The sequence below is a fragment of the Electrophorus electricus genome, chromosome 19, assembly GCF_041902795.1.
Source record: "Electrophorus electricus isolate QZ-2024a chromosome 19, ASM4190279v1, whole genome shotgun sequence".
NCBI lineage: Eukaryota > Metazoa > Chordata > Actinopteri > Gymnotiformes > Gymnotidae > Electrophorus > Electrophorus electricus.
The window spans coordinates 17,290,001-17,307,550 of NC_137515.1; the positions used below are offsets into that span (position 1 = coordinate 17,290,001).

The window sequence follows — 17,550 nt, forward strand, 5'->3', positions numbered from 1 at the left end:
GGTTGCCTTAAGGGGGCAGCAAAGCAACATGAGCGCAGTTGCGGTTTACAGACTAACCCTCTTTCTTACCAGCCGTCTCAGCCAGAACCGGTGTGTAGCAACAAGGAATATCTAGCCGTCAATTTCACCGACCGTATACAAGCTACTCTGACTATTAATAAAACGCGAACTTTTGATCAAGACTGTATACAGCAGTTCTTATTCCGAAAAAGAAATTCAGCAAAAGCGGAGATGAAAGTGCGTTTGTGTAGTTTGCTGAGCTAGAAGTTTACGCCGTCAATCATAGCCAGCTAGTTAGCTAACCCTAGCTAGCTGGAATCAGTAGAGCAAGGCTGTTAGTGCCGCTTTTGCCTGCTCGTATGCAATTTAAATAACGTGAAAAATGAGTGAGAAGGACAGCGCAGTTACCGCTGGTAAAGAAGGTCAAAGCGGGGACAAAAGCGGCGCTGCAGATACGAGGAGCGCAAACACGCCGCATGAGCAAGACAATGTTTACTCGTACGACATGGAGGACCCAGGCGAGGAGAGCGACGTGCTGGACGCGTCGGATCCCAGAGACAGCGCGCCGAGCCCGGAGGAGCTGAACGACGACGACGCGTTCGGCGGCGGCGAGAATGTGCCGAAGAAGTGCGTGTACGACGGCTGCACGGAGACCACCACGCAGGTGGCCAAGCAGAGGAAGCCGTGGATGTGTAAAAAGCACCGCAATAAAATGTACAAGGACAAGTACAAGAAGAAGAAGAGCGACCAGGCCATGTCGTCTGGGAAACTGGAAGTACGTTAGGTTAAACTAGCCAATTGTTCGTTCGTGTATTCGCAGTGGTTGATTTCCAGTTGATGAACATCAACAAAGCGTTGGCGTACTGTGCTTAACACGCGTGTGTAGGTAAATTTACAATTTTGCTTTTCTTTTGGGCTGTACCTACACGTTGAGACCAAATAAATAGCTCTAAAAAGAAGGTCCTTCAACACCGTTTTCACGCTTTAAAAAAACGGACTTAGAAATACAATAAGTAGATACGTTGTAGTACATGGTACCCGGCTAGAAGCGAACTCTTTCTGGGGTTCCTATGTTGCCTCTGTGCATCATGATAAATCAATTTTTATTTAATTACAGGAGGGCTCAGAGGAGAGACCTGTTTCTGTAACTAAGCAACGGCTTGGGACCACAGGAGACCGTCCAGCAAGACCATCTCTCATAGAGCAAGTGTTAAACCAAAAGAGACTTGTAAGTGGGTCATTTTTTGTAATTATAATATCCGTGGGTTCCTTCACATCTATATATTACATAGCTCTTCCTGGATTTAAGGAGAACGTAGTATATATACTATTGATGCTAAATGTATGGGCATCTTGTCCATGTTAGACACATTACATCATGGGTGGCCAAGTCTGGTCCTGGAGAGCCAAAGTTCTTCAAAGTTTAGTGATTATTCTGCTCAGACACACCTACTAAAACTGGCAATTGATTGAGTTGAATCTGGTGTGTTTACGTGTGCTGTCACGAAACCACACTCTGGCCCTCTCTGGCTCAATTGAAACAGGGTTTGACAGAGTGCTACATTAATTAATATTAGTAAAGCACATCTGATTCAACTCATCAATTGCCAGGAGTAGGTGTGTCTGGGAAGAACAATCGCTAAACTTTGCAGGACCGGTCCTTTGCCAACTAGGACCGGACTTGGACACCCGTAAATTACACCACTTTGCTATTAATAAACTGAAAGCTATCCCCAGAATATCCTATAGCTCGGCAGATCCCATGTGGGTTTATAATGACCTGCAAACAAAGTTGCCATCATCACTTCTGCCTTTTAAAGAACACTTGAATAAACGGCTGTGCTGTGTGCTCTTGCAGTCGCTGCTGCGCAGTCCTGAAGTCATCAGTTTTCTCCAGCAGCAACAGCGCATGCTCACCATGCAGAGCCGTTCCCAGAACCAGCAGGACTACTGATGCCCAGTGTTTCCAGCCACATCACCAGCAGACTGGACCAGGGACAGAGGAAACACAAGGACATCTTCCGCCCCAGAGCAGGGGCATGTTCCTTGTCTGTGATGTCATAGCATGACATCAAAGTTCTGAAGCGGCTTCGTCGTCGTGATGCAGGACTGCAGTTAACATGACAATCACACTATTAGCAGATCTACTGTAAGAGCTGAGTTGTCGTCTTCACCTGTTGGCATGGTTTTGTCCTTTTATTGTTATGCATTTGTATCCTTTTTTTTTTTTTTTTAAACAATTATGTAAATTCAGTGGCTGTGCTGTAAAATCGGCAGCATTATATTAACTCTTGATGTTCACCTGTCTCTAGATATTTTGCTTTGTGCAATTATAAACTCATCCTGAATCACGTTAGTTATACAGATAGTCCCATCAGTATTCTGATCTCATTCTCACCTGTGTCATAGTGATCACTGAGGCAGTATAATGTGTAGTACTCATGATGCATGTCATAAGATAGCTGAATTTCATACTTTTTTTAAATGGGTGCTAAAAGTGATCAGCCTTTTTAATTACAAAAGTTTATGTACCATTATCTTGTTGGTTTGATTTTTAAATTTGGAGTAGCTGCATAATGTTTTATGGGCCAGTTTGTTGTTTTTTGTGTGTGTTTTCTTTGCATTCTTCTTTAGGTCTTGGTGAGTGTACACACATCCGAAAAACAAATTCTATATTTAAAAAAGTGACAAGGGACAAAATAATCAAGACATTAAATGTTATAGCAGTCACAATTTATGTTGCCAAAGCAAACTCCAACTTAACATTGCTACCACTGATGCATCATCTTTCTGTCCTCTTTTGTTAACTTATTATTTATGTTGCTGTCTTTAATTGTACAGAACTGATATCAGACTATGGAATAGTGACCATGATAATAAAAAAAAATTCTTAACATATATTTTGCCTCTTAGCTGCACAAGATGCTTTTAAAAGCATGTCTTGGTATGTCATCAGGTGCTGATAACCCACTTGTACCATAAACCTCTACTGAAAATGAGAGGGTTCAATGCTGCCTTCTCTGGTACTGATCCTCTGGATGTGGTATGGGTTACTGAGTGTATATACAGTGTTAGGACACAGATGAGATGGGGTTATGTGGGGATCCCATTTGGGTAAGAACTTTGTCAAGCCACTGCAAAGGCCCATGTAGATGTATCTCAATCCAACAGGGGGTGCTAGTGACATCCTGACGGTGGTATTCTGCACCCCAGCCCTGGGGGGAGAGACAGACAACAATCGTTCACTGTTAATGTGACCATGCCATGACTAAGACATAGAAGTATTTTTACAAAGCCTAGTGGATCCAAATACAGATGTTAAGGCCAGACCATACACTTTACAGCATGAAGGTGTGCATGTGTTTTCTACACCCTGAAACACTTTCCATTCTGTGTGGGAATTCAATGTCTCACTTCTAAGGGCTGTGTAGAATAAATAGTAACTGGAGACCTCCTGAATCCTGGAGGACTGCATTGAGTTTTGGCAGCACGGCAGACTGCCATCAGCATGCCAAAGATTAGAATAACTCTCTTAAATTTACATTGCAACACACACAAGACTTTGTTTGGTTCTCTCAGTGACTCAGCCATCTCCCTTCATTGGCTGGAAGCACTGTGATAGAAAACTGGGTCTTTGTTAGGTCTCCAGTACCCTGCTCTGTACCAATTATGGGAGTAGATGAGCAGTTGATAAAAATTTACAAGTAGAATTTACAACATTGCTTACAGCGATTTTGTTGAGTTTTGTCTTAACGACGTAGGTTTGTGAAATACCTTCAATGAATCTCACCACCAGCACAGGCATATTTGTGCTGGATGGCAAGTGTAATAGTTATGATCCCTATTGGACAAAACCTCAGCCCATTTCTTCTCTAGGAGCAATGAAAACATCTACACACTTGTAAGCAGTACATAATTAAGTTTGCAATCCACTTCATTGTGTGCTTTGTTGCTAAACTGAAAACATTAATGAAATGGACAAGAATACTGAAAGCCAGTTAATTGTGACATTTTAATTCCTCACCTAGTTGTTTTACTGTGAAATAATTAAGTGTGCGTGTGTGCGCGTCCACGTGTGAAAACTAAGTCCCATTACCTTGACAAAGCTCATACGGATGGTGCACATCTTGGTGAGCTCGTAGACCACCTCGAAGCCGTGGTTGACTGACTGGGACAGCAGCTGGGCAAACAGCTGGTTGTTGAAGATCTTGAGGCTGCAGCCACTGGGGATCTTGCAGACGGTGGTGGCATGGAAGCCGTGCTGGTAGTTACAGTTCCGACTCTGGACGAAAATACTGCTGTCACTCAGGCACTCTGCATACACCTCCCCACCCACGTAGTACAGGTGCACTCCTGCAAGGCAAGTTCATTTTTCAAATTTCAAGCACAGCTTTGAGTTTTGTGTGGAATGAGTCCACATTAGACCAAGAAGTGCAGCAGTAGTAAATTTGACAAGTCATCCATGTAACAACTTAAGTTTCATGTAAATATCTCCAGCCAGATCCTTTCCGTCTAAACAGTAAAGCAATACTACCAGCCAGATTTGAACTGCTTTCATAAACCTAAATTCATTCTATATAAATGGTAATGATGTGTCTAAACATTAAAAAATATTAAAATGTTTATTACTACCTACAGTCATAGGTTGCCATTTAAAATTTGTGTCACATATTTGTTGAATAACAGTTAAATCAGGTCCCGTATATTAAACACTAATGTTTATGTTTTAAGCATCTACAAAAACTTTGCTGTGCTGTTTCAGAGTGGATTGCAAAACTCTAACCACAGCCACAAGGTTCAACGAGGAAAAATGTGACAGTAAAACTCCAACCACTTCTGAGGACGAGCTGGAGATGAGGCTGTAAATCCGAGAGATTTGAGCACTCTGTCAACCCGCTATTTACAAACCAAACTTGGCAAGTGATGAAACAAAGTGGAAACCTTAATAACTTCCATTTTTCAACTGTGTTGCTCTGGTTTGTGTCACACTCCAGAAAAGGGCTCCCAGGCATGTGAACAGGTCACACACTTGGCAAACGTCCAGAACTTCCACGTGTGAGTGAGTGTGATCCCTGTGACTTCTATGAGCCATGGCAACATGTATTTCTGCCCTGTGTTTGGCAGTGCCAAACAGCAGGAGAAAAGCCACTACCCCCAGACTACACTACCCCCGGATGTCTGTGTGAGAGCCCAAAGCGCAGGCCACCCCAGGTGCCACTCGATGGGCGATGTGCCCATGTTTTTTCCCCCCTGCGGTAGCTGAATTGGCGTTGTGGCGGAACACCAACAACAGGAGCCTAAACATTCCTCAAAGCCAGAAAACTGCTGGAAAGAGCTGACTGTGGCACCGGCCCGAGAGGCTAAGAAGACCCACACCTTTGCCGATGTGCCGGCGGGTGTGCTCGATGGTGGAGTTGCGGTTGACATTGGAGAGCAGGCCCAGGCAGAAGCGGTTCTTGTTGTTGGAGGGATCAGTGAAGCCGTCGACCAGGATGCTGCGTGAGGAGGCGTGGAAGGTCTCGCCCACTCGGTTGTTGAGCTCATAGTAGGCCACGGAACACCAGTGCTCCGGCTCCTCGTAACACACTGGCCGCATGTCTGAAGGATCACAGCAAAATGACAATCTGCCGCAATACAAAGGACTGAATGTTTCTGGCATGTGTGTGGGTGTGTGCATTACGAAAGATGGTGTTTGTGCTTTATACCTCTGTGCGGGGCTGACAGGATGAGTTTAGCAGGGCTGGATGCCTCAGCTGGCTTCACATCCTCTGGAGGGCTGGTTTCCATCATGCTGTATGGAGGAGGTGGAGTCTCTGCTGTTTAGTGAGTGGAATGATTTGGAGTAAAGATTGTGGCTTTCTACGCCATACTTAGGAAACTTCGGTGATGTATTATTCTGAAGTAGTACTTGTCAATGTCATTATCTCATTATGTCATTTGAAATAAAGTGCTAGAATTACTACTGCATAAATCACAATGGGCATCAGTAATATGGGCAAACTGTTGACCAATAAACATACCAATATTATCATTAAGTAGATAAGCTCCAGAGTACCTGTGATCTGATAGGGACTAGCGGGGTCCGAGGGGCTGCTCGGGGAACTGGGGTAGCTGTGAGCGGCGGGAGACTGGACAGAGTTAGATGGCGAGGAGGAGAAGGAGGCGCAGGGCAGCGGGGGGAAGGAGTCCGGGAAGGTGGCATTCTGGGGCATGAGTGGCTCGTTGTGAAGGGAGGCGTTGCGGAACTTGGCCAGCAGGCTGTGCTGAGGGTTGAACTCACTGTGGCGCGGCACCAGGACCGGCGGCAGCACTACGGCCAGGAGAGAAAACGTCACTCGCACTCCTAAGAAACAAGGGCACGCCTACAGCGAGCACCAGCCAAAAGGGCAGAGAGCAGAACGGTACCTGGCGTCTCCACGCGGCGGTAATGGTAGGGGTTCACGCAGATGTCCTTCTGCTTGGAGCCGAAGGGGAACTCGCAGCAGTCGAGGGCCTTGAGCTCGTGGTGCGACTGCAGGTCGGGCCAGCGCCACACGCGGCAGTAGATGACGTGCGGCAGGCCCTTGCGGTGCGACACCTGCAGACGGCCGTCCAGCGAGCGCGGGATGGTCACGCATTTGCTGGGCTGCCCCGGGCAGCTCAGCGCGTGCTCCAGCTCCTCCATGGCGCCCTTCTTCTTCTTCAGCTTCTTCACCAGCGAGTCCACGGCCTTCTCCGCCCACTTCTCCTCCTCGTCGCCCTGCTTCCAGCCCAGCAGGCGTTTCACGGCCGGGCTGGTGAAGGAGAACAGGGATGTGATGGATGTGGCGGAGTGCATGGGGCTCCTGGGCACAAGGCAAGGCTCGGACTGGGTTGAGGCAGGATGGACTGGAATACTGAGAAGGGAAAAAAGAGAGAAGGAAAAAAACAGTTCAGGGCCTTAGTTTGCTTCCTCTTATTCAAGATCTAAATGAATTTGATAACACACCAGGATTTTTTCTTTGAGAAACCCAAGGTCTGAATATACTTGTAAAAAGAAAAAAGGAAGAAACTAAAACTAAAAGCACGTGGTCACCCTTTGTCCATTAAAAATAAATCAACCGTGCTTAATTCCTAAAGAATAACCTGTATTGCCAAGTACTGCCATAAGTATTTATAAACATGCCTTTGTGCTGGAATTCAATACCGCGAACCTTTAGACTAACGCCGTCTCTCTACAGTGCACCGCTGGAAATTCAGCCTCGGTGCTGTCAACAGGTTCTGTGAGCTTCCACAGATACTCTTCAGTCACATTCATGTATCAAAACGAATCAATCGGGAAAGTACCACCGCAAGTGTACAGCACCAACAACAACAAATTAAAAAAAATGAACAAAAAAGCAAGAACACAAGAAAGAAAAAGAGAGAACCAGCACTGGAGACGTCTAATACCATCCTTTCAGCCAGTGCGCTCCACCATTCTCCCGGGCAGTGGCTCCTTAGAAGGCTGGCGTCGCTCAGTCTGCGAGCTGACGGGCTTCACTACCCAGCACGCTTCACTGTTCCGCGGACGGACAGCTACATCCCCGGGGACACCGGCTCATTTATTCATTTATTTCTAAGACTCTGAACGGTGTCGCTGTCGGAAACACATGTGATGGATTAGTTAAGTGCGACTGTCACACCGCCGTATGGCGGCTGCGGGAGGTGAAGAAAACAACGTGAGTGTCCACCACGCCTCCAGCGCCGAGTGGACGGAGGAAGCAACAAGTTCACAGTGGTAACGACGTGAAACAAACCGGACCTGTAAACCGGACCTTTATGCTGAACTCAAGCACTTGTCCTCCCAGAACCACCGATTCTATACAAAAATCATTTTTGTCCTTTTTATTTCCTCTACTGACTTACCGATCCACGTAGACTGTTAAAGCAATTCGCGATATGTCAGAAGAGACTGCGACTGCTGTAGTTTCTTACCTCGCGTTGGGTTTGGTGGAGCGCCGGAGTCTTTTCGCCAGGGCGGCCCGGGTGCGCCCGTCTGGCCGGAGGTGAGGCGCGTGTGCTCGCCTGCGGCTGCAGGCGTCAGCCAGGCTGGAGCCGTAGCGCCTCCGCGCAGAATCCATCCGCAGCGCTGGAACTCTTCCCAGCGCGGCTGACACAGTACGAGCGGCATCACTGTACTGGACAAGACTGCAACGCGTTAAGTGGAGAAAGCCGGTCGGCGGTCCGTGCGCAACGTTTAGGAGTGATTTGTCGGTCATTTTGTACCTATAAAAGTGAATTTTGAAAGGCCACAAAATTAGAGATGGCTGAGCTTGACAGCCTACACCTGCCAGTCGGCTCAGATTGCAAAGGGTAGTGTAATTGCACGGGTCGGTGAGACTGTGTGGGACAGCATTGAATGTTGCAGAATAACGATGTTGCAAATAGCCTTCACGCGACCTTGTCATTTTAACAGTGTCGTGTTGTAGTTTTATTGCAGTATTTACAAACCTGTGTTCATTCAAGAAAACACAGGTAAAAGAATGCAACGAAGTCTGAGCGCTTCAAAAAGAAAACAACCTTATTCATAGGCTATCCTTTGCAATTTCATGTGTACCACTGGATGCGTATAAAGTGGTCGCAGCACATGTAGTGACAGTTTGGCTGCGTGCCAAAAGTTTTTTATCGATAGGTCTATTTCGGGAACGCGCTTCATTGCGGAAGGATACGTGTCGATTTTCTGCGCGCAGTGGCCAGTCTCGTTAATGACGCAAGCCTGGATGGCGACAGAGAGTCTGGAAGTTTGACATTTTCACAGTTTACAGCAACTGCAGGGGAACGTAACAATACTCCCAATAATGACAGCGTGCATATGCAGCGACCTCTTTGATCACATGCATTTGGCAGGCTGCACTCGTTTCCAATACAGAAGCACGGAAAAATGATACACGACGGTCACGGTAAATCCATCAATCAAGGTTGCCGTATGACATCCAACGTTAACACTGCACACATAAATCAGCACTTTCCAAAAGAACGGTATAAGCCGGTTCATAGAAAAATGGGCAGCTTACATTTAGGTGTATGTAGACCTTTGTTTTTATATATTAAAAAAAAAAAGTGTTTAATGATGGTCCCTGTCTCTTAGGAAGCCTGTAAGAGAGAGAGAGAGAGAGAGAGAGAGAGAGAGAGAGATGAGGGGGATAAACAGGATTATCCCCATGGTGCAACTCAGTGATATATGACACCTGTGTCATGCTGTTATTGTGTATTTTATTGACTGAATGTCTGGGGTGTGAAGATCCTTGTTTAAATAAATGCTGTACTTACATGGAGGTTTACAGGAATGCCTCAACAAATTAGGTAGCCAGTGTATTTTTGTTTTCTTGGCTCCAGCCTACCTGTTAACCTGTGAGCAGCTTGGTTCATATTTCTACATTATCTAAACTGTTCATTTTCTCAAACAGTAATATTAACGTTCTAAATGTCTCATAATAAAACACTTTGTTATACTGATTGTTATACTCTTTTATTTGGCCGACCATGTTCAGGGCTGTTTAAATCAAAAACTCTATATGTTGCTCAGAAACCACAAGAAAAGTAAAACGTTTACGGTTCACCAAAATCATGACAATAAAAGATTACAGTTCGTACGTAGTTGGACACAAAGTGTGGTAGCCCTGGCCAGTCTGTCATTTGTGGCAGCACATTATGTTCATGGGAACGGCACACTCATGCACATCCACATGGCTGCAGAAGGAAGGGCTACTGGGTTTTTCTCAGGGGCTCCAGTCTCCAGGCACCGGTGATATAACGGAGTCTAATGAACACTAGATCTTTGCCCATCTGCAGCCAACTCCAGAATGGCACCAACTTTGACCCTAGGAAGACACAGTGGGCACGAACTACTTCAAAAGCAAGAATAACCCAAGAAAAAGCTAAACTTGAACAAATTACACAAAAAGGAACATTTCAAAACATGTAAGCAGCATTACCTCTTTCAATTTTCAATATATCAAACACTAAGTTGATCATTTCAATACTGTAATAATAACCGACTGTGAAACAGTCTACTACAATGGCTCTTGCCTTCAATCTCCGTCCAGTTGACTGCCACTTCTGCTACAGGTATCTTCAAACGCTGGGCTACGTAGAGGAGCTCCACATCAAAAGCCCTGCAAAAAGCAGGAGAACAAGACTTTACCCCGACGCATCAGTAAAAGCGGGAGAACAAGACTTTACCCCGACGCATCAGTAAAAGCGGGAGAACAAGACTTTACGACGCACCAGTAAAAGCCAGGCACAGTTTCATGTAGCCGTCATCGCTAGGATATTCAGCACCCAAGGACGAAAAATGAATAAAGAATGAAAATAATGACGTGCCAAAACAGTAGGGGTAAGCCTACTGTTACCCCCCCCCCCCCAATAAATAGAAACAAAAATAAAAAAAATAAAAACCAAAACAGAGGAAAGATGCTGTTTTTATGTCACTGGCGTTTGGTTCATTTAGAGAAGCTTCTACAAGTAAAAGCGTCCTTGAGTGAAATTATTTCCATGCTGTAGCCTCTGCTTTGTTGCTCACTCCTGACTGTGGCCCCAGGGAATAAAGACCCATCCCAGAGCAGCCTCAAACCTTTGAAAGCACGTCCCACCAATTCACATTTGTGAAAAACAAAAAATCACACTTGCTTTCATCCCATCCACCATGTCCATCCCCATCAGCAAACCCACTCCCGAAGCGTGTGCCAGGAGCTCTGAGCCGCGGCGGTGGCCCACGCTGTGCTCTGCTCACCAGCGCTCCACGTGCAGACTGCTGAAGGTTCGCAGCGCTGCCTCACGTGTGAACAGCTTGAAGCCACACTGAGTGTCCTTGATCCCTTTCACACAGAAGAACCACACCAGGAAGTGGAAGCCGTACATCAGGAAGGTACGGAACAGGGACCTCTGGAATGGGTTACAGGAAGGAACAAAACCTTCACGGTCAGTCTACTCAGTGACAGATCATTCCAAGCTTGGCTTTCACACCAGCTGATAACCGTATGCAATATTCTTCATTAATGGGTTTGTGTTCACTAGCTAAGAGCACTTAGAAGCATGTAAAATGAATTCTAGGTTTATTCTAGATTTACTTGTTTACAATCTCTAAATACCTGAGCCACCGATTCTTTTTCCAGGTGAGCCCTGGATCCACAGGAGATAGCCATGTTCTCCTATATGCGTGCACGCACGCGCACACACACACACACACACACACACACACACACACACACACACACACACACACACACACACACACACACGAATGCAGACTCAAAATATATCTATTTACTGCTGAAGAGCAGGCAGGATAAGCTTACAGGTGCTTACGGCCTTTTGGCTTTAATACATTGTCACTCGATATACTCCCTGGTGGTACAACATCACACCGCTATGCAGAGCGGAATTTACAGCTGCATGCCTCCAAGCCCCATGTGCTTGGGAAAGACGCAGCGCATTGGCATCTGTTATGGGCGAAGAGAATAATGCCCCACCGGCTTCGGACTGAGGTTCCGCAGGCCGGCCTCCACCTTCTCAATGTCAGCAAACTTTGTGGCTCCGTCCGCGTCCGCCATCAGGACGAGACGGCCTCGAGAGCTCAGGGTGCCCTGAGGAGAGGAACGCAATAGAAACAGTTTCCAGGATGACAATCCTCCTACCGCCAGCACAGAGAGCACTGCATCAGGTGCATGTGCTGAGGAAATGCACACAGCAAAGGCAAGGCAGTGTGGGGATGTCAAAAGCACCGATGAAGTGGAGCTCTGTAATAAATGTTCTGAACTGTTGAATCAGGAATTCAATTAAGATCCTGTCAGTGATTGGCTTTTGGCTTTAGAAAACCAACACACTCGAGACCACTTCCTTTTGTTTACAGTGAGAACACATTCTTAAATGTGTTACTGCTACCGTAAACAAATACAAACTCATGAGCAAACCAGTGTTTAACTTTATTCTGATTCTTTGACGTGCTCAAGTTAACATTTTTATAAAAAATAACATCATCAGCAGCGTATGTCGGGCATTAGATGGGGCACACAGGGTGAGGACTCACCATGTGGACAGCAGCCCCTTTCCCACGATTCTTTACTAGTGTAAGTACTCTCACTTTGTCTGCCCCATACTTCTTGGTGTACCCCAAGGCAACCTGGGAATGCATAAACCAACGCATGTGTAAACTGATGACGCACCGCCACAGTAAACCAAGACAGAATGATCGACTCAGTAAATAGACACTAATGTGTCGGCACACATTTTTAATTAAATACTACATTTCTTCAGAATTCAGATTTGCCCACGTGCAAATGAGACAAAAACGGAAAAGCAAAATCATCAATGAATAAACTTGAAGTGCCCCTGATTAAAGTCCCATGCAGCTGAATACGTTCGACAGAATGTGTCTGAAAGTGAGAAATGACAGAGTGAAGTGACAAAGTGATCATACCTCTGTGGTTCTGTCTCTGCTGCCATCATCAACTATTATGACTTCATAGGTGAATGATGGGTTCTCCTTCTGCACAGATTTGCAGTCAGATCGCTCTAATTATATTGCAGCACTACACTAGATTATTCAATCATTTACTGTATACTGTACTACCCCTTACACAGTCTCTCCTACAGTATTATTCTGCACATAAATATTATACCTGGCCACACCATAATGCTATTACTGCCATATACCTCCTTACTCACTGCCAACCACCTGTTTTGTTTCATGCAATTTCTGCATTTATTATTACTTGTTGTCCATCGTATTTTGTGCAATTCCCTTATTGTATGTGCAATACCTCCCCTCTCCCTGTATTTCAATATTTAACCTTGTAATTTTATATCTTTTCTTTATAGGTTATTAGTATACTGCTGTAGTATAAGAATTCCACTGTATTTATAAATGCCCTGTATTCTGCAAACATATGACAATTAAACCACTCTTGATTCTCTAATCACTAATTCAGTTGACAAACTGCAGTACTTGAGGATAAAACAATGTTTAGTGTTTAACCTGCTTAAAGAATCTCATCGAAACTTTAACTAACCTAACCACAATCAACAACACCATTAACTAACCTAAGCACAATCAACAACACCATTAACTAACCTAACCACTATCAACAATGCCATTAACTAACTTTACCTAATTCAACGCCAGTCAGTGAAGCGTGCATTCCACTGTTGTGACATTGTTTTGAATCGCTCTGATTTAATTCACTTATATGATTGAAAAGGTCTCCATCTTGTGGAGAACATCGTATACTGCAGCTATCCACGCATTATAACTGGTATAGCAGGTCAGATATTAAGTCACTCAGCTAGCAAATGTCTCCATGAACAGAAGTATTGCACTTCATTATTTTGGTTCTGCTGGATGAATAATGTACCTGTCTTTTCTCCAAGTACGCCATGGCTTCTTCCATCATAACCGGCACTGGGGGTAGGAGCACGACAAAAAACCCTATTATAATCCTTCTATACCAGTATCACAATAAAATATCTGCTAAAGTAAATGTGTCGTCATACAAAAGGTTCTTTATCAATTACTAATAATCTTAGCACTTAGCCAGAAGGTTAGTAGTTTAAACAGCTTACATCGGAACTCCTCGTTGTAGGAGGGCACTACTACAGACAGTTCCCGGGAATGGGGGTCAGACAGACTGGGGAAAGGGTTCTTCTCCCCCCCAGGGGTAAGGAAGTATCTCTCCTGATCGCGGCTTGTCTGGTTCACCATACCGGCGCTAACATGGGCAATCAAAACAACCTAAAGAAATAATAAAGCAAACCCCTGTAACGGTGTGTTACATGTCTCGATCCGTCCAGGTGAAAACGTCGCGCTTACCAAAGCCAAGGCGAGCACAGCCAGGACGAGCAGAGCCTGGAGCACGGCACACAGACACACGTCCATCCTCCAGCTCCTCAGCCAGCGCACGAAGCACAAACACCGGCTTACTGGCACATGGCATCAAAGGAGCTTTTATTTTTAATTACAAAAAAACCGCAGGGACTAAGAGAGCGAGCGTGACGCTGAGCTACGGAAGGTACAGGGAATCCGTCATTGTTAAAGTTTACTTCCACTCACCTAAGAAACACCTACGCGGAACTAGACACTAGCACACCACATCATCACAACGAAGCAACGTGGGTGTCTCCACAGCGCCCTCTGCTGGACGGGAGACGTGGGTGTCTCCACAGCGCCCTCTGTTGGACGGGAGACGTGGGTGTCTCCACAGCGCCCTCAGCTGGACGGGAGACGTGCGTGTCTCCACAGCGCCCTCTGATGGACCGGAGACGTGGGTGTCTCCACAGCGCCCTCTGTTGGACGGGAGACGTGGGTGTCTCCACAGCGCCCTCTGTTGGACGGGAGACGTGGGTGTCTCCACAGCGCCCTCAGCTGGACGGGAGACGTGCGTGTCTCCACAGCGCCCTCTGATGGACGGGAGACGCACAAGCCTCCATAGCGTCGTTACCATTTTCCCACGTGGTTTCTTTAGTGCATCATGGCGGCTGGTTTCAAGTAAGTGCGACAGAAACAGCATGTATATTATTTACGTACATAGGCAGTTACACAGCTCACGAACATCCTTTATTTAACTCATTACTGACACGATTATGTGGCATCTTTTGATGCGGACGGCGGAAATATAACTATGGCCATAACACCTAAGCCAACTAGTTATTCACCTAGCTAGCTGGCCGGCCCCGCTAACTAACAACATTCAATATTTTAATAATTTGGCTTCACTTGAGCTGACCCGGAGTGCTGAAATGAGAGTTATCAACTAATGTGACTTGTTTTGTCAGGACAGCAGAGCCATTGGAATATCACAGAAGCTTTTTGGTAAGTTGGCTTATTACTGTAAATGGTATTAGGAATGGTATTTGTCCATTGAAGTAAGCTACTAGGTGGATAAGTATATTGCTGTAGTTTCTGATAACTGCATCTTTTGTGGTATCATAAACGAACCCACACGCAGAAAGAAAACTGCCGACCAGATGGGAGGGAACTGGGAGAATTCAGACCTACAACATTAAATATTGGTGAGCAACAAGTTGCTTTTTGAGGTGTGCACTTGGTTTAGAAAGATGTATGGTATTCAGTTTCTAAAGAGGTGTATAATTATCATGATGATAATCCGTCTCAAGAATGAAGTATTATTTTCAAGGTGCTGAGGTACATTGAGTATAACGACTTTAAACGTGTGCTTTATATGTAGGTTCAATAAACACAGCTGAGGGCTCAGCATTGGTGAAAATTGGAAACACAACGGTCATCTGTGGCATAAAAGCAGTAAGCATCCTGCACTTTGAATATAGCCCCGATGTTGATCCAAGTTCGGTTTTTCCTGTTGCTGAGTTAACATGTTTTGACAGGAATTAGCCTTGCCATCTAGCGATGCTCCAGATAAAGGATATATTGGTAAGTATGTATCAATAATTATCAAAAGTACTGTGACAGTGACTGAAGTTTTGATTTGCCCTTCCTGTGTTTCAGTTCCGAATGTGGACCTGCCTCCACTCTGCTCCTCCAGATTCCGACCTGGTCCTCCCGGAGAACAGGCGCAGACAGCCAGCCAGTTCATCGCTGATGTCATCGACAGGTGAGGGACATCGCTCTCTCCAGGAGGGCGTTACTGCACCCCTGTTCACTTACTGAATTAGTGAGAGTGCTGGACCTTGTAGACATGTGGTCTACCACTCTTAATGCCAAGGATCCTGCACAAAAGTTTTAAGGGGCATTTTGGTGGATTAACACACCTCATTTAGACTGTCAACTAACTACTGAGCTCTTTATGGACTAAATCGAGGGAGTTCTAAAGAATGAGATCGATCTGTGTGGGCATCTTTTATAATTTTTGTTGATTTACATAAATGCAGCGAGCAGAGTAGCGTCCACATCCCGGTCCTCATCTCTCTGTATGGAAACGCCACCCACAGCAATCGTTCCCATCTTTTACCCTTTTTGCATGTTATTCCTTTCACCGTTTCAATGACGAAATGACTCGTACGTATGTCTTGTTTGTCATGTGCACAAGTATGTTTTAGTAAATATATGCATACAGGTCATTTCAGGAAAAGGTCTTTTTACACTGATGACATTTACAAATATGAATGTGAGCAGGCCAGGCAAAAGGTGTGAATACAAGGCCTGTAATTGGCCAGTTCTTTGGCCTGTATATTCCGCATTCTGGATTTGAAAGAATGAAAACATTAAATGGCCTTTTCTCTAATTTCAGCTCTAACATTATAAAGAAAGAAGACTTGTGCATTGAGAAGTCAAAGGTAGATCGCTAAATATTTACTTAATCTAAAAGACTAATTAAAGGCGTAATCTCCGTAAGGAGATAACTGTATGGATATCTGTGTACTTCAGTTGTGCTGGGTCCTGTACTGTGACATCATGTGTTTGGACTATGACGGAAACTTACTTGACGCGTGCATCATAACCTTACTAGCAGCGTTAAAGAATGGTAAGCAGCGTTTGTGTTTTAAACATCAATACGCATGACCTCTTGACACGTCACTGATCATGCATTTTGATGTCCTCCTTCCAGCCCAACTTCCCAAAGTCACAATTAACAAGGAGACAGATTTAGCAGAGGTGGAGCTGCAGCACAAGAGACACCTGCAAATCCGCTGCCACCCGGTCGCCTCGTCTTTCGCAGTATTTGATGAGTAAGTGAATGCCGCTGCATTCTTCATAATTGAAGGGCTTATTTTAAATATTGCTTAAAATATTCCTATTCGTCAACCAATCCAGAGAGGTTGTACATGGCAGTGTACATATTTCTCCTTTTGCTCTGTAGCTTCATACATCACTTTAAAAGATTGTGCAGAACAAATGTGACGTATACACGTGGGACTGCATTGCGAGGATGTAGTGTATGCATACTTGACATTAACAGTACACCTGACGCACTGAAGCTTCTTTAAGAATCTATTACCAACCTTCATGAGCCAAGCCACAACCCTAACCAATTGTAGAAGAAACTGTAGAACTGCTCGTCAGATCAGTAGAAGGCGAAGTCTGAACCAGCGGTTTGTTGTCCTTCTGCAGCACAGTGATTATAGTGGACCCTACAGCAGAAGAGGAAAGCTTGTGCAGGGCATTACTCACTGCAGTCACAGACGAGGACGATCAGCTCTGCGCTCTCCACAAACCGGGTGAGGGGTTCACTTAGGTTAAACGTAATCGCCGTGTATAGTGTAGGCTGTAGTGAGTAATCTGTTGTTTGGGTCTCATAGATACGTCTCATATTTGTGACACAAGGTCACAAGGTTTGTTTTGGTTTTAGGAGGCATTTCCTTATCAGCAGAGAAGCTTCAGGACTGCATAAGCCGAGCTGTAACACGCAATCGCGAAATCAGCAAACTCATTGACAAAGTCATCCAGAGCACCGAGATGTCAAAATGAATGGGGGAAGACACATTTTATCTAAAAGTTGTATTTTTCACTGTCAATATATATTTTCTTTTATCACAATAAAACTGCTGACAAAGACCATTTACAAAACGTCTGCCTCAGTGTTCAGAAATGTGATCCACACCCCTGTTCCTGACTTTTCCCCATAAGAATATACATAG

The 17,550-nt window shown here is 45.1% G+C and overlaps 5 protein-coding genes across 8 annotated transcripts in view; 3 read left to right on the forward strand and 2 right to left on the reverse strand.

The window, feature by feature from the left end:
* sertm1 (serine rich and transmembrane domain containing 1) overlaps window positions 1–52 on the forward strand; it is a 3,649-nt gene extending 3,597 nt beyond the window's left edge. The window contains exon 2 of the mRNA XM_035535633.2: window positions 1–52. This exon is cut by the window's left edge and continues 815 nt beyond it. The gene's annotated coding sequence lies outside the window, so the exon portion shown is untranslated.
* A 28-nt stretch (window positions 53–80) lies between these two features.
* On the forward strand, window positions 81–2,898 carry rfxap (regulatory factor X-associated protein). The gene is made up of 3 exons (XM_027001541.3): window positions 81–775; window positions 1,118–1,228; window positions 1,859–2,898. The coding sequence occupies exons 1-3, from the start codon at window positions 383–385 to the stop codon at window positions 1,952–1,954; spliced, it is 600 nt and encodes a 199-aa protein (XP_026857342.3). The 5' UTR covers window positions 81–382; the 3' UTR covers window positions 1,955–2,898.
* Window positions 2,717–8,157, reverse strand: smad9 (SMAD family member 9). Of its 2 annotated transcripts, none has more exons than XM_027001537.3 (7): window positions 7,936–8,157; window positions 6,406–6,875; window positions 6,056–6,310; window positions 5,706–5,816; window positions 5,377–5,598; window positions 4,097–4,353; window positions 2,717–3,215 (listed from the first exon to the last, which is right to left on the reverse strand). In XM_027001537.3, exons 1-7 carry the CDS (start codon window positions 8,079–8,081, stop codon window positions 3,072–3,074), a joined length of 1,605 nt encoding a protein of 534 aa, XP_026857338.2. In that variant the 5' UTR covers window positions 8,082–8,157; the 3' UTR covers window positions 2,717–3,071. The 2 variants fall into 2 exon arrangements, with proteins under 2 accessions (XP_026857338.2, XP_026857339.1); XM_027001538.3 differs by lacking the exon at window positions 7,936–8,157 and adding an exon at window positions 7,411–7,666.
* A 1,296-nt stretch (window positions 8,158–9,453) lies between these two features.
* alg5 (ALG5 dolichyl-phosphate beta-glucosyltransferase) lies at window positions 9,454–14,105 on the reverse strand. 2 transcript variants are annotated; one of them, XM_027001539.3, is made up of 10 exons: window positions 13,808–14,105; window positions 13,561–13,729; window positions 13,353–13,399; window positions 12,419–12,496; window positions 12,029–12,121; window positions 11,472–11,585; window positions 11,091–11,150; window positions 10,733–10,884; window positions 10,030–10,115; window positions 9,454–9,821 (listed from the first exon to the last, which is right to left on the reverse strand). In XM_027001539.3, the coding sequence occupies exons 1-10, from the start codon at window positions 13,871–13,873 to the stop codon at window positions 9,706–9,708; spliced, it is 981 nt and encodes a 326-aa protein (XP_026857340.2). In that variant the 5' UTR covers window positions 13,874–14,105; the 3' UTR covers window positions 9,454–9,705. The 2 variants fall into 2 exon arrangements, with proteins under 2 accessions (XP_026857340.2, XP_026857341.2); XM_027001540.3 differs by having other exon boundaries at window positions 12,419–12,487; window positions 13,808–14,103.
* A 270-nt stretch (window positions 14,106–14,375) lies between these two features.
* exosc8 (exosome component 8) lies at window positions 14,376–17,479 on the forward strand. 2 transcript variants are annotated; one of them, XM_027001586.3, is made up of 11 exons: window positions 14,377–14,482; window positions 14,770–14,806; window positions 14,943–15,006; window positions 15,183–15,256; window positions 15,340–15,385; window positions 15,461–15,566; window positions 16,203–16,248; window positions 16,340–16,436; window positions 16,521–16,641; window positions 17,024–17,130; window positions 17,262–17,479. In XM_027001586.3, the coding sequence occupies exons 1-11, from the start codon at window positions 14,466–14,468 to the stop codon at window positions 17,378–17,380; spliced, it is 834 nt and encodes a 277-aa protein (XP_026857387.1). In that variant the 5' UTR covers window positions 14,377–14,465; the 3' UTR covers window positions 17,381–17,479. The 2 variants fall into 2 exon arrangements, with proteins under 2 accessions (XP_081558028.1, XP_026857387.1); XM_081701902.1 differs by having other exon boundaries at window positions 14,376–14,482; window positions 15,340–15,566.
* Window positions 17,480–17,550: the final 71 nt, after the last annotated feature.

Coding starts and splice junctions, on each gene's coding strand:
- alg5 (XM_027001539.3), bottom strand. CDS start 13,873: ATGGACGTGTGTCTGTGTGCCGTGCTCCAGGCTCTGCTCGTCCTGGCT. Junction 13,400..13,560: donor CTACAACGAGGAGTTCCGAT/GTAAGCTGTTTA, acceptor TCCTACCCCCAG/TGCCGGTTATGATGGAAGAA. Junction 9,822..10,029: donor CAACTGGACGGAGATTGAAG/GCAAGAGCCATT, acceptor GTGTCTTCCTAG/GGTCAAAGTTGGTGCCATTC.
- smad9 (XM_027001537.3), bottom strand. CDS start 8,081: ATGGATTCTGCGCGGAGGCGCTACGGCTCCAGCCTGGCTGACGCCTGC. Junction 5,817..6,055: donor TAGTCCCTATCAGATCACAG/GTACTCTGGAGC, acceptor CTCACTAAACAG/CAGAGACTCCACCTCCTCCA. Junction 4,354..5,376: donor CCGCCGGCACATCGGCAAAG/GTGTGGGTCTTC, acceptor CTTGCCTTGCAG/GAGTGCACCTGTACTACGTG.
- rfxap (XM_027001541.3), top strand. CDS start 383: ATGAGTGAGAAGGACAGCGCAGTTACCGCTGGTAAAGAAGGTCAAAGC. Junction 776..1,117: donor TGTCGTCTGGGAAACTGGAA/GTACGTTAGGTT, acceptor ATTTAATTACAG/GAGGGCTCAGAGGAGAGACC. Junction 1,229..1,858: donor TGTTAAACCAAAAGAGACTT/GTAAGTGGGTCA, acceptor GTGCTCTTGCAG/TCGCTGCTGCGCAGTCCTGA.
- exosc8 (XM_081701902.1), top strand. Junction 16,437..16,520: donor ACTAGCAGCGTTAAAGAATG/GTAAGCAGCGTT, acceptor TCCTCCTTCCAG/CCCAACTTCCCAAAGTCACA. Junction 17,131..17,261: donor CTGCGCTCTCCACAAACCGG/GTGAGGGGTTCA, acceptor TTTTGGTTTTAG/GAGGCATTTCCTTATCAGCA.